Source organism: Gastrolobium bilobum, unplaced genomic scaffold, assembly GCF_033153095.1.
Source record: "Gastrolobium bilobum isolate Gb01-03AN ecotype WA unplaced genomic scaffold, APGP_CSIRO_Gbil_v1 utg4894, whole genome shotgun sequence".
Classification (NCBI taxonomy): Eukaryota; Viridiplantae; Streptophyta; class Magnoliopsida; order Fabales; family Fabaceae; genus Gastrolobium; species Gastrolobium bilobum.
In genome coordinates, this window is record NW_026897359.1 from 303224 (window position 1) to 318255 (window position 15032).

The window sequence follows — 15032 nt, forward strand, 5'->3', positions numbered from 1 at the left end:
GACCCTAATGGTCAGCATTGGATCAAGGGAAAGAGACGAACTGACAATTGTCAGATTTGAAAAGTAGTTGAGCAACACCTTGTATAAAGCATCTAGACTCTAAGTGGGCCAGAAAAATGAAAGGCCTAACGCAAAGAAATACATCATGGACCACTCTTTATTATTGACTTTCTATACAAACCCATGTATATTGTTTTTTCTTTATTTATAACAACCCTTTTTTTATATTTTATAGGGTTATCAAAGTTATGAAGTGGCCCAATCATAAACCCTTTTAAAATAAATATGTCTAAAAGGCCAATTCATATATATAGGAGTATGATCATTTGACACGAGTATCAAATTTCAAATTTGACACCTCATCTGAGAGCCATTAGATCAAAAAAGATCAACAACTCTAATTTATAAGCATGTGACACTATTGATCTTTTTTTATCTAATGGCTCTCAGATGAGGTATCAAATTTCAAATTTGACACTGATGTCAAAAGATCCTGCCATATATATATATATATATATATATATATATATATATATATATATATATATATATATATATATATATATATATATATATATATATTCTATTTCTACCCAACTCAAATAATCAAGACATGAATCTTAATTGATAATAGTATGCAGATTTTAACTAACCTGCCCCTAGTCAATTGCAATATGCACCCCAAACTGAATTAGATGGACTAACAAACATAATAGACTAAACTATTACATCTGACATCAACTAACTCAGTTAGACACATATTTTAGCTACCTTCCACAAGTTTTTCTTACATATTCACAGGTCATGTGCTCAAAAAGTTCACAATAAACTTATTATTTACCACTCAAACTAATCACTCTCTGACAGGTAGAAGACAAACACGCAAAGTTTCAAAAAAATACTATGCACTATTACAACCACTGTGCTACCCCAAACTTAGTGATTTACTCACTTTCCCAATGCTTAATCAGCACACCAAATTCATTCTATTCAAACCAATACTCTCAGCCAATAATTTTTTTATATCAACTTAAATTCCCATTTTTTTACGAAGACAACAATTACACTTGGCATTGTAAGCAAATAAAAGAATCTACGTATTATATACAACATCTCACACACTTGTAACAAGTTAAAACTGTCCAGAAAATTAATCTAAAAAACAAAACACAAAAGTTACACATGTTAAACCATCCTAAGCTCTAACTCCAACTAGTATACTAATTAACAAACTAACCAACTAAACTACTTAAATCTTATTTAATGTTTCATCCAGCATTCAATAAAAAAATAAAAGTCTTCTTTTTATCCACATGCTTGCTGCAACAATGCTTTAACCATCTAAATTTGATTTGAAATAATTTGATTCTTATCTTCAAATTTAGAACAATTTGTCTTGTATCCAACCAATTGATTATTTTAATTTGTACCATTTCTTTTATGAGTGCATTGACTAGTTTAGTCTCTATATGATTGAAGCAGTCTTCTCCTAAGTTGGTATTTTCACTATTTAAAAACACATGATCATCAACCAAATGATCCAAAACAAAAATAACAGAACAATCATTAGAATCTTCATCAATGAATTTCATGGCTTTGAAAACATTGAAAGTCTTCTTTTTCTCATTGACCCTCATGGTTAATTCTCTTGTTTCAACATCAATTATAGCATCTTCCATATCTAAGAATGGCCTATCCAATATAATAGGCACATCCTTGAACTATTATGAAATCTGCTGGAAAAATAAACCTATAAACTTTAACTAATTTGTTCTCTATTTTTCCATCAGGGACAATATTCCTTTCTTCTATTGCACATGAAATTGAAGAAGAACCTGAATTTTCCATCTTGGGTGGCAAATTGTTGGAGAGACAGTGCTCATGTTCATGTTTTTGGAGTCTTTGAGGAAATAGGAGAAATCTTGCCCTTGATACAGGTTGAGGAACTTCAATATTGTGCATAGGCTTGTCTGATTGCTTTGATTTCAGTGCTACCCTTATTGGTAGCAATTTTTTCCTCTTCTTTTCCTTCTTCTTGATGTGAAGCTTGAATGATTGATGGTTCGATTGAAAGTGCATCTTCCTCTTGTTGTCTTTCCTTCTCCATTAATTTCCTCACGGTAAATGGCCTTATAATAGGCTCAGGTTGACCAATTTCTCTATCATTCCTCAATTGGAGGGTCTTACTAGCTTCCATTTCTTCCACTCTTGGTATCTAAGTGTCATTTGGGAATGCCCCTAAAGGTCTGCTACTAAGGGCAGAAACAAGCTGCCCTATTTGAGTTTCAATGCTTTTCAACATTTCTCCATGGCTTTGAAGCATAGCTGCATCATTTTGTAGAAGTTGATTTTGGCCTTGTATCACTTGGTCTGTCTTTACCATGTAATCTTTCAACCACTGCTCAAAAAGAGGGTGAGCTCCAGTAGTGATTTGTTCTTGCTGTTCAGTAAAAAACGGATGCATAAAACAAGGCAAAAAAGGCTCATCTGGTTCAAATGACTGCTGCCATCCATGATAAGGCTACTGGTATTGGTAATTTTGGCCTTGATTTTGGGCAAAATTATCTCATTGGTTCTGCTATCCTTGCTTATCAAAATGGTTGTGGTTGTTGTAATTTTCGTTGAAGAGTCCCACATAAAGTACATATGTTGGGTTGTTGGGGCATTCTTCAAAGGCATGAGGACCATAGCACAATGAGCAAACTAGTGTTGTAGCAACTACTAGAGTAGGCGCTGGTTGCTTTGATTCTACCTTAACCTTGGCCAGATTCTTCATCATGTTATGCATATCTGCGAGTTGAGCTACCAATGAAGTTGTTTCATCAACTTCATGGATAAAACTTGCATCATAAAATCCATTCGTCCATGCCATTATGATTCCCCTTTAGAGTGTTCAACAACCAAACTTCCTTTTTTACAAATTTGGCAGAATGCTCTGTGTTACATAACAATGGTGAAGGTGAGACAGATTGAAATAGAAATAGAGAGTGAGAGAAAGAGTGCTATGAACGTGGAGTGAAACGAAATGCATGAGAGAAAGTTGGGAGGAAAACATGTACAAAGTCATAATTACACGATACTCCGTTTTGCGTTTTTCTTCACTGAAAATGTTTTTGATAAGGCAATTGCGCCTTATTTAGGAACATTGACCAAAATGCCACTAAATTTTTTACCTAAATGCCACACGAATAGTGTTATTTTCCAATATGCCACGTGGGCAAGTTCGCTGGACACTGTAGCGAACTCAGTTTGCTAACGTGTCACGATTTTAGTGGACACCAAGTTCGCTACACGAGGTAGCGAACTTGATTGAAATACATATTCCAACCAAGTTCGCTACCCAATGTAGCGAACTTGGTACTTTTTTTTTTTAACTTGGTACTTGTTATTCACTAGAAATGTGACACGTCAGCAAACTGAGTTCGCTACAGTGCCCAGCGAACTTGCCCACGTGACATATTAGAAAATAACATTATTCGCGTGACATTTAGGTAAAAAATTGGTGAATAGTGGCATTTTGATCGGTGTTCCCCTTATTTAGGCGTGAGTGGTCATTCTCAACGTAAATGTGAATACTTGTAATAGATTCATACATTAATTCAAACAGTAATGTTTTTATAATTTTTTATTGAAAATACAATATTTTTATTTTTATTTTTTGTCATGTAGCCCCTAAATTCGAAATATTGTTAAGTCCATAAATGGTCCGAATTAAAAAATGGGAGAATAGCTTCTGCTGCTAGTGCAGAAGGCTATTCTCCTGCCTATGACTCATTTTTTTTTTACAATTTTTTTTTTTAAATTAATATATGGTGGGATCCATTAGAAAATTGTGTGTGCTGCAAAAAAATTTCTTCTCCCATAAAAGGAGAAGAACAAAGCCCTTAAAAAATACTCAGAACTATAAAAGGCTATTTATTGTTGTTGTAGTTTTTAAAAATACAGGAACTCATCTAAAATTTCTCAAAAAATATAAAAACATGAATATGAACTTAACAAAAAAAAATATTTAGTCTCACTCGAATATTATGCGTCAAAAACTAGCATATGTAAATACGTAACCAGTATAAATAGAATAGATATTCATGATAAGAATAATATGGCTAATCTAGTGTGAGATGGTAGAAATGCAATCGCCCCATTTCACAAACAATTGGGTCCACGGTTTTGTAAGGCCCACTCTTTCTTTTTGTTACTTTCTCACCACAGAAGAATAAATATAAATGTAACGAAGCCCACTCCAACAGACACAACAAACTCAATAAAAATATAAGGCAAATACTTTAGAAAGAACCAATATTAGAATATATCAAATATTGCCAAGCCGCTTACAAAAAAAAATAAAAAAAAATATATTGCCAAGCCCAACATAGGCTATATATAGTGCATTAGACTAATTAATATAAGCAAACTGTTTGATAAATTATTGATATTTATCCAAAATTGTTTAATTGATGTCCCAAATATCATTTGAGCATCAACTTGATATTTCCATTTTTTTATAGTTGAATTAGAGATTTATAATTATTAATTGGGCACAAAATCGGAATAATTAAGTATTCAAAAGGGGGAAATTGGGTTGGGCTGGATAGGGTTATCAGAGACATGGTCACATCACATGGGTTGTCTATAAATTCTAAATTACTTTGCAGCTGAAATTAGGGTTTCTGTTTGCAAACCTCTGTGTAGACGTTTTCTATTCTCTTCATGATGTTTCGTTTAGGCTATGTTTTCTTTCTATTATAGTGAAAGCTTCATTATCTGGTGATTGTGGATTTTCGATTCCCATTCGACTCGTTCCCTTGAAGCTATATCGTTTGTGTTGTTCTTTTTTTTATGTCTCCCGAAACCCTTTTTTTCTGATGTTTTGGGAGAACACTGGAGCAACTAAATTTCTTCCGAAAGATTCGATTTTGATTTCTGGGTTTGTGTGTTTTTGTCGATTGATGAAATGGGTGTGTGTCATAATTAACTGTGATGAGCCCAACAGACCTGTAATGATTTGCGGGCATGATCGCAATCATTAATGAACATCTAAGGGACTGAGTTATGTCGTGTAGATCTCGTTTTTATAAATCGTTGTTGCATGTCAACTGTGTATGATATCATGTTTTTGTGATTTTAATCTTAGTTGAAGTTAAAATGGCTTCGGATCTCAATGTGGTATATGCTTGCTCATATTCTGTTTTACATTTTGTTTGGCAAAATTTTAGAATTTGAGGAATTGATGATTTAAAATCCAGATATTTAGATTATTGATATTGGTGTTTTGAAGCCATAGGTGAGTTGTTATTTTGCAATAGATTCAATTTTCCTTGTTTGTAAGAGTATTTTGATTTCTACTTTGAACTTATGACACGGGTATTAAATTTATCTTCGAAGTATTATAGCTTTGGTAGATTGGGATGAAGCAAAGTATATAATCCAACACTTGATCTGAGATAATTGAGTGATTGTAAACCTACCTTTTTGCTACTGAATCTACCAGGTGCTGTACTTTTTTCTCTTAGATCATTACGGCAAGTTATGTCAGTGAATCAAATGATGGAAATTATCTCGTTTTTGTTAGTTATTTTCCTTCACTCAGTTGTTCATCCTAAAGAGTATAACAGGTTCTTGTTGTGCCAGTGTTTTGTGATGTGATTTTAGATTAGATTTAATGAAGTTCGGATGCTTTTGGCTTTACCTAGTTGCATTAACTACTTTCTATGTGAATATGTCTGGTTGATTTGGCCATAGTTCGTAGTAGCTGGATCCGTAAGTTCCCTCCATTTCCTTTTTTCCTTTGTCTCACGTCAAGCGATGAAATTGGAAAAATCTTAGGACACCTTCCTACACAGCAGAAGTTGCTGTGGATGAGAATAATTTTCCATGCTGATGATGTGCTGACATGATGACAGTGCAATCGGATATTCGTTTCAAATACTTCCAATATCTTAAACTTTTTCATATTTAGTTCATATAAATCGTGTCGTCGTATCAACAACATTGGTCCTAGGTCTAATGTATACATTGTCAATTCAAATTAGACTATTATCCTCATTTTTTAATTTATCTTTTTCAAAAGTTAATATTTCTAAAATTATTTAAAATTTCTAGTATGATTAAGCAAAAATCAGAAAAATATAATTTATGAAAAAAAAATGTCTTGTCCAAAAAATTTCAGTACCTTAATTACTAATATGTACCATCATCAACGAGGAACAAAAATGTCTTGTCCAAAAAATTTCAGTACTATAATTTATTACCCAGAAAGCAATTCTTTTTCTTCTTCTGTAAAAACAGAATCACAGAACACAGGAGGGGGATTTTTTTATTTTGTTTATGGTTGCTCCAAAAAAAAAATGAAAAAAGTCTTGATACCAAAAGAAAAAGAAAAACAGAAGAAGAGAGGCAGAGAAACCTCAAGTTTCTTGCACCCATGAGCCCATAATCATGAACCTTCCAACCTATTAAAACCCAACACATTAATGTCGTGTATCATTGACCGAACCATCATCAAACCCAGCCAGATTGTTTGCCCATAATGTTACCTGACCATTTTGTGTGTGTAGAATATGTAACGAATGTGCAAGCAACTCATGTGAAAAAAATTAATAAAAAAGTAAAATATCTAAAAGTTAAAGGAAGGACAGCATAATATATCTTTTCTCGCAGGAGGTTAGGATTAGATTGGTGATAATATAAACATGCATAAAAAATATAGAATAAATATTATTTTTGGTCTATAATAAAAAATACGGTCTTCATTTTAGTTTTTTACAAAAAAAAAAAAAAAAAAAATTCAAAGTGGATCCATTTAGTTGAAATCGTGATCCTTCATAAATTCAAAAAAGACCTATATTAGTCCTTCGAAAGGACTAAAATTGATCCACTTTGAATTTCTTAAGGACCTTGACACTAATTATTTTTTAAAGGACTAAAGTAAGGACCGCATTTTTTATTAGGGACCCAAAAGATATTTATTCAAAAATGTAAGATTCCTAAAAGTTGAAAAACAAAAAATATTTTAATATGATATAGAGAGAAGCATTTGTTTATAAATTTTTTTTACAAATTTTACAAATTATAATATGTTTTCTAAAAGATATAAAAATTTATAAATAAAAAATTTATAAATATAACCATCCCTCCCTGTCATAGATTTAACAAACATTAGTTTCCTTGATCCATGTCCTCCGCGCCTATTTTTTTTAAGCCATGCCATATAATTGATTTGTCTTTGTATGCATTATATTAATGAATAATAATGACAATAGCAAACTTCAATTCTTCAGGTCTATGTTCATACACATCCTCGAAACAATTATTATTATTTTTATAGAAAAATATTTCTGCAATTACTACAGAAAAATTATTTATATTTACTCCCAAAATGATATTTTTTTGTGAATGAAAAATTAAAAAATTATAATTATAAAGACTATAATAACTCTGAAATAAATTAAAATTACAAAAAATACCATAATTTCTGCTCCAAAACAACGTCGTATTGAACTCACGGTAGATAATTTATTTACAATTACTACAGAAAAAAGTGAACCTTATTTTTAACTCATTTCTTTTTCCTTACATTATAATAATGTTGGTAGTAATTATGGCTCACGGTATTTTGGTCAAGGATCCAAATATTATTATGCAATTGTTGTTACGATACCTGTATATAATCAACTTGATTTGAATACTTTTTTTTGTTGACCGAATATATTACTATGGGCAATATTACTCTTATGCAATAGGAAAAAAATTTTATCTTATGTCCATACATCGATACTTGTGCCATTTATTTTTTATTTTTTTTCATTTTTTTTCTATTGAGTCCCACTTTAAATTGAGTGTGTAGGAGATAACAAAATTTTTATGTGACATAAGACTACAATTACCCTATTACTATACCAAGTGCTTTAATAAATTGAAATAAAAATTATCATATTACAACTATCATAAAGGGATTAGCTGAGTTATTATAGTTTGTTAATCTCATTATTTTTAGAATCATTTGGATTGTGACAGTTTGATTATTTTAAGGGGAATATTACTCTCATGTGACATGAGAGAATTTTTCTCTCATGCACTCACAACTTAGAGGAGAGAGGAGAGAGAATAGAGGAGAGAAAAAAAATAAAGAGTGGACCCCACCTTTAATTTGTGAGTGCATGAGAGATTAATTCTCTCATGTCACGTGAGAGTAATATTCCCCTTATTTTAAACCAAGAACCTTTTTTGCCATTAACTAAAGTGGAAGTCAGTTGAGTCGTGATGGCTTGTTAACTTCACCTATGTTGTTTTGACTTGTTTTGTGATTCAAAATTCATTTAAATTTATCACAGAATTTATAATAATAAAAATTATAATATGAAATTTATTTTAAAAGGATTAGCTGAGTTGAGCCAGCTTGTTTTTTTTTTTTGGTAATCTATGGGGTTAACAACAAAACCCCAAAGAGATCAATTCAATAAAATCGTTCTGAAATTACAAGATAAAGACAAATCAGCCCAATACAAAGGCCAAATACCAGGGGGAGGGTTTGAAAAAACACAAAAATTATTCTCAATAGTATAGTCTAAAGGATATTTAAAAAGCCAATCTGCACAACTATTTCCTTCTCTAAAAACATGAACCAGGTGAACTTCCCAATTCTCTTGTAACCATGCTCGAATCCGAGTTACTAAGCGAGACTCTCGAGCTGCTCTTACACTGCTGGTAAACAAAGTGATAACTGAGCTTGAATCACTTTCTAGGATGCAGCGTCTCCAACCTCTAGCTCAAGCATTGTTTCGAATTATTTAGGTTTAGGTTGCGACAGCTTGATAATCCAAAACCATTTAATCCAAAACTTTCAAATAAATTTCTTTAAAATTATTTTCAAAATTAACATCAATCAAAACACAAGTATTTTTTTTTACAGAACGACGTAGCTTTGAGTTCCCTATTGTACCGAGGGATACGTCGGAGCAGACCTTTCCCGTCCAGTACAAAAACAAATTTTCAAATATTAGTTTTCTTTTCTTTAATCATTTTGTTTAATTCGTTGGGGTTAAATAATTATTTAAAATATTATAAATAATTTACAAAATTAATATAAGTTAACAGTTCTTTTTTTTAAAAAAAAAGGACAGTGTAGGGTGCTGTCATGGACCAGAGAAAGGCCCACAGCAGCAAGAAGCCCAACCAACATCAGCCCAGAGGTAAGCTCTATAAATAGGACTAAAGACCACAGGTATGACGGATCTCTCTAACCCTATTTCATTTAAGACACGACAGTGCACACACACACCCCTTCTGGCTAAAGCCATCATATAGTGTGTAGTGATCAGCTGTCCCCAAGATACCTAGTTCATAGGTATCTAGAGAGAAAGTTCTAGATCCAACATCAAAGACCTGACATTCTGTCGGACATATCTGCCTCAGGCAGAACATTGGCGCCGTCTGTGGGAAACGAACCCACGACCACGTGATCAAAAGCCACGATGGTGAGAGCAACAAGAAGTGGATTTCGACAGCCATCGAGATCGAATTCCAAAATCTAGCCTATTTCTCCAATTAGGGAGAATCCTCTGGATCGATAGCAGATAGATGCCGACGTCGTGCACGTGAGTGATGTGCATTCCGATTCGGCATCGACTCCAGCTGTTAACCAAGACGCTCCTTACGTGCAGGGTTTACAGCCGATGGAGGAACAAATAGCAAATACTACACAAGCACCGATTGGTGCAGTTGCTGATTCGCGGGTAACAGATCTGGCAGTTCCCGCAGTGCTTCGAAGAATGCAGGAGATGGAGGGGAGACACAGGCTGGAAAGGGAGGAAGCTGCCAGACAAATGCGAGAGCTGGAGGCTCGAGTGGGTCAAGCTACCATCCTGAACCCGGAGTAGGCAATAACATGGGTCATGAATGACCTACGGATTGTAGGCACCCAGGCGAACCCTAATAGGACTCAGGCCCAGGGAAGAGGGGTTGGAAACGTCGGAAGTCGGCCTCAAAGAAGCACCCCCAATGTGGTTCATAATCAAGGACCCGAGGTTCTCAATAGGAACGGGGAACAACAAGAGAGACCGAACCTGAACTCGAACCCGAACGATGTGTCCGGGGTCTACAGGAGGAAGTATCATAGGGGGCAATATAATGACAGCCCCTTCGCGGACAAAATTGTGAATGCACCATATCCAGAGAACCTAAATCTGTCTGACATTCCAAAATACGACGGAAGGCAAGACCATCAGGTGCATTTGGATGTCTTTGATACGACAATGTATATTAAGGGGATTGAAGAGCCGCTGATAACCCGATTATTTGCAACCACCCTGACAGGAGCAGCTCAGGCGTGGTTCTCCTCTCTGCCAGCAGGATCCATCAGGTCGTTTGAAGAGTTCGGAGGCAAGTTCTTGCTAAATTTTGCTACAAGCAAAAAACAGCCGAAGTCCAAATTCGCGCTGGGGAAAATAAAGCAGCAGCCTGGCGAAACCCTGCAAAATTATTTGGACCGCTTCAAGATGGCCGCGTTACAAGTTCCTGGGCTATCCGAAAATGTTCACCTTCATTTGGTGATTGCCGGCCTTCACGAATCTTCCAGGTTGGCCAAGTCCGTCTATAAAGACCCTGTACGAACTCTAGTTGAGTTCACTACTTGTTCCAAAAAATACTTGGAGCTCGAACATATGGAAATTGAAAACGCGGACCCAAGGCCGCACCAAAGCCAGGAAGAAAAACCCGGAAACCGAATGCAAAATGATTTCCGGGGTAAAAATCCCGAAGAGAAAAATTTATCCAAAATAAGATTTGACAGGTATACACCTTTAAATTCCTCCCGGTCCCAAATCTGGAGGGAAGTGGCATCCACCGAGATGAAAAGGGTGGACAGACCTCGGCCACTACTGAATCAAGCTGGGCTTGATCAATCACGATATTGCGCGTTCCATGATGGCCCTGGTCATACAACCGAGGAGTGTTGGGATCTTAAAGATGCAATTGAAAGATATATCAGGGAGGGAAAGTTACGTCAGTATCTCATACGAACTCAAGGATGGAAGAACAATAAGAAGAGAAAAGGAGGACGACCGATGAGCCCGAACCGAGAGAAGAAGTTCAAGGATGAAGGCCGAGGTAAGAAGCCGACCAAAGAAGACGACAAATTCGTAGAGCTCGAGTTTGAATGCAATGTTATTAGTGGAGGATTTGGTGGAGGAGGTGATACCATGAATGCCAGGAGAAAATACTTAAGAGAGGTGCTTTCAATTCGAGAGCGGCCTAAATTCAAAGGAGAGGAATCGGAAGCACCACAGTTGTTCTTTACAAAAGCAGAGTTGGAAGATGTCATGCCGGGGCACGTTGACGGGCTAGTCATCACCGGGACACTAGTCAACTGTAAAGTCAAGAAAATGTTCGTGGATAACAGCAGCTGTGCCGACATAATTCTCTGGCAGGCATTCCAGAAAATGAACCTGGATGTGGAGGATCTGAAGCCTTGCAACACGGATTTGATGGCATTTAATGGCTGTGATACTATTCCTAAGGGGTACATTGATCTGAGGCTCACCTTGGGAACAAAGGAGGCTTACAAGTCGGAAAGGGTAAGATTCATCGTTGCCGACTTCCCATCAGAGTATAATGTGATTTTGGGAAGACCAACTATCCACGATTGGGATATGCTGGTCTCCACTAAGCATTAGAAGCTCAAAATGGTTGGTAAGCAGAATACGATCATCACCATTCATGGAGACCAAAAAGAATCTCGGGACTGTTACTTTAAGTCAGTCAGAGCAATAAGCAGTAACCTTAAAACGCCAGGTGGGTTGAGCACCAGCGATAAACCGGAAGCCTCCAAAAAAGGAACTGCACAGGTAAACATGGTGGAATTGGACATGAGGGATGAAACTCAGATCCCAAGACCGGAACCAGATGGGGAGCTGGAGGAGGTAGTTATTGGAGAAGAAACTCAAATAGCCAAAGACGGAAAAAGGCTGGCTAATGAGGACAAGTTTCAGATTACTAAGTGCTTAAGAAGGAACGTAGACGTCTTCGCCTGGAAGTCCTCAGAGATACTTGGTGTCGACCCTCAATTTTGCTGTCACAAGCTTGCAGTATACCCGGCGTCTAAACCGGTGGCTCAGAAGAAAAGGAAACTCAGTGTGGAACGTCGCCAAGTGTTAGAAGATCACATAAGAGAGCTGCTGGAAGCAGGATTCATCATAGAAATACAATATACAACCTGGCTGTCAAACATGGTCATGGTGAAAAAGCCAAATGGGAAATGGAGGGTATGTACAGACTACACTGACCTGAACAAGGTATGTCCCAAGGACGCATACCCCATGCCCAACATTGACCAGCTCGTGGATAATTCATCCGGGTTCCAGATGTTATCCTTTATGGATGCGTACTCGGGGTATAATCAGATCCAATTACACCCCGAAGATCAAGAAAAGACCGCTTTTATTGGAGAAAGGGCAAACTATTGTTATAATGTGATGCCTTTTGGATTGAAAAACTCAGGGGCCACGTACCAAAGGATGATGAATCAGGTATTTGCAGATCAGCTTGGCAAGAATGTGGAGGTGTATATAGACGATATGATAGTCAAATCAGTTAATTCAGCAATGCATGTTGAAGACCTAGAGCAGACCTTTAAGAAACTGCGGCAACACAACATTCGGCTAAACCTGGCTAAATGTGTGTTTGGAGTCCTTGCAGGGAAATTCCTAGGATTCATGCTGACTAATAGAGGTATTGAAGCTAACCCGGACAAGTGCAGAGCCGTGCTGGAAATGAAGGCCCGGGAAACAAGAAGGAAATCCAGCAGTTGACTGGAAGGCTAGCTTCTCTCACTAGGTTTTTACCTCGGTCTGTAGAAACGACACTGCCTTTTTTCAAGTTGTTACGAAAGGAGGTACAATATGGCTGGACTTCAGAATGTGAAGCAACATTCGAAGAAATTAAAAAGCAGTTGGCATCACCACCAGTGCTATCTAGCCCAAGAGAAGGGGAGCCACTGATAATGTATCTCTCTGTGGGAGATCTCGCGGTTAGCTCGGTCTTGGTTCAAGAAAATGAGGAAGGGTAGCAGCCAATTTACTTTGTAAGTCAGCTCTTACAGGGAGCAGAGCTCCGCTACCAGAAGTTAGAAAAGGTGGCTTTCGCTCTACTAACCTCTGCTCGAAGGCTTAGAGCGTATTTTCAAGGGCACTAGATTATAGTTCGGTCAAACTTGCCAATTCGGCAGGTTTTACATAAACCTGATTTGGAAGGAAGAATGATGGCCTAGGCTGTAGAACTATCAGAATTTGACATATCCTTTGAAAGCCGAAAGGCAATCAAGTCTCAAGCATTGACAGACTTTGTTAGGGAGCTCACTTCAATCCAAAAGGAGAGCTCAACAATTCCAGACACCTGGATAATTTATGTGGACGGGTCCTCAAATTCCAAAGGAAGTGGAGCCGGAATAATTATTGAGAACCCGGAAGGGATCTCGGTTGAATATTCCTTGCAAATGAAATTTGAAACATCCAACAACCAAGCAAAATATGAAGCGTTCATAGCCGGGCTACATCAGGCAAAAGAGCTCGGAGCAAGGAAACTGCAAATCTTTAGTGATTCGCAACTGGTCACGTCGCAAATTGGGGGAAGCTACCAAGCTAGAGGACCGCTGTTGGCAAAATACCTAGATTCTGCAAGGCAGTTAATGGTGGAGTTCGAAAATGTAGAATTCCATCACATCCCACGAAATGAAAATAACAGGGCCGACATACTCTCCAAACTGGCAAGTACCAGAGGATGGGGAAACCACAGGACGGTGGTGGAGCAGGACATCCCAGAACCCACGTGTGTCATGCAGATATCTGAGAGCAAAGATTGGCGTAGTACCATTATCGGTTACATAGAAAGCGGGACGCTCCCCTCAGAAGAAGCTCGGAAGCTAGTTAAGGATGCTGCGTTATACACTATGGTTGAAGGGCAGTTATATAGGAAGGGAATCTATTCTCCCCTATTGAAATGCCTAAGCTCGGATAGGGCAAAATATGTCCTATCTGAAATCCATGAGGGGATAAATGGCCAGCACATTGGGGGTAAAGCATTAGCTCGAAAAGTCCTTAGAGTAGGATATTTTTGGCCATCTATTGGTCAGGACGCAAAGGAGCACGTACAGAAGTGCGATCAATGCCAGAAGCACGGTAAGAACCTGTTGGCACCACCAGAAGAGTTAAGCTTGATCACAGCTCCATGGCCCTTCTTCAAATGGGGGATGGACCTTCTGGGCCCATTTGCTGTGGCTGAAGGACAGTTAAAGTGGTTAATAGTGGCTGTTGATTACTTCACCAAATGGATAGAAGTAGAGCTAGTAGCAACAATTACCACGGCAAGGGTGCAGCGCTTTTTTGAAAGAAATTTGATCTGCAGGTTTGGGATTCCAGCTGAGGTGGTCACCGATAATGGAACTCAATTCAAGAGCAGAACCTTCCAAGAACTAATGGAAAATCTTCACATCCGGCATCGGTTCGGGTCTGTTGAACATCCTCAATCCAACGGCCAAGCCGAAGCGGCAAACCAAGTCATCATAGCCGGATTGCGTAAAAGGATGGAGTAGTGTGCCAAAGGGAAATGGGTAGAGGAGCTATGTTATGTACTATGCGGACACAGAACCACGGTGCAAACCTCTACTGGAGAAACTCTGTTCAGGTTAACATATGGAACCGAGGCCATGATCCCGGTGGAACTGGGAGAACCATCATGGCGGAGGGCCCAAGCTTTGTCGCAATTTGAAAAAGAGAATAGCAGCAAAATAGCTATGGAGTTGGATTTGATTGATAAAGCTCGGGCCACAGCTCATTGCAAAAATGTGGCAACAAAGCAGCTCGTGGCAAACCGATTTAACAAGAAGGTCAAGCCGCGATCATTCGTGATAGGATACCTGGTTCTTCGAAGGGCGGACATCGGAGGTCGGAATGCGGCTGAAGGAAATCTGGCTCCAAGATGGGAAGGACCGTATAAAATTAAAGCTAAACTATCAAAGGGAGCCTATATGCTAGAAACCTCAA

At 37.6% G+C, this 15032-nt stretch overlaps 1 protein-coding gene and 3 non-coding genes across 4 annotated transcripts; all 4 read left to right on the forward strand.

Annotated features, from left to right (window-relative positions):
• Positions 1 to 4967: 4967 nt before the first annotated feature.
• On the forward strand, positions 4968 to 5052 carry LOC133306231 (small nucleolar RNA SNORD25). The gene has a single exon (XR_009750862.1). It is a non-coding gene; the product is annotated as a small nucleolar RNA SNORD25 (small nucleolar RNA).
• A 344-nt stretch (positions 5053 to 5396) lies between these two features.
• LOC133306229 (small nucleolar RNA snoR31) lies at positions 5397 to 5485 on the forward strand. The gene has a single exon (XR_009750860.1). It is a non-coding gene; the product is annotated as a small nucleolar RNA snoR31 (small nucleolar RNA).
• A 306-nt stretch (positions 5486 to 5791) lies between these two features.
• Positions 5792 to 5885, forward strand: LOC133306234 (small nucleolar RNA snoR31/Z110/Z27). The gene has a single exon (XR_009750865.1). It is a non-coding gene; the product is annotated as a small nucleolar RNA snoR31/Z110/Z27 (small nucleolar RNA).
• Positions 5886 to 9890: 4005 nt separating this feature from the next.
• Positions 9891 to 11669, forward strand: LOC133306227 (uncharacterized). The gene has a single exon (XM_061506521.1). It carries the CDS (start codon positions 9891 to 9893, stop codon positions 11667 to 11669), a length of 1779 nt encoding a protein of 592 aa, XP_061362505.1.
• Positions 11670 to 15032: the final 3363 nt, after the last annotated feature.

Excerpts from the sequence above, each read along its gene's own strand:
- LOC133306227 (XM_061506521.1), top strand. The coding sequence starts at position 9,891 with ATGAATGACCTACGGATTGTAGGCACCCAGGCGAACCCTAATAGGACT.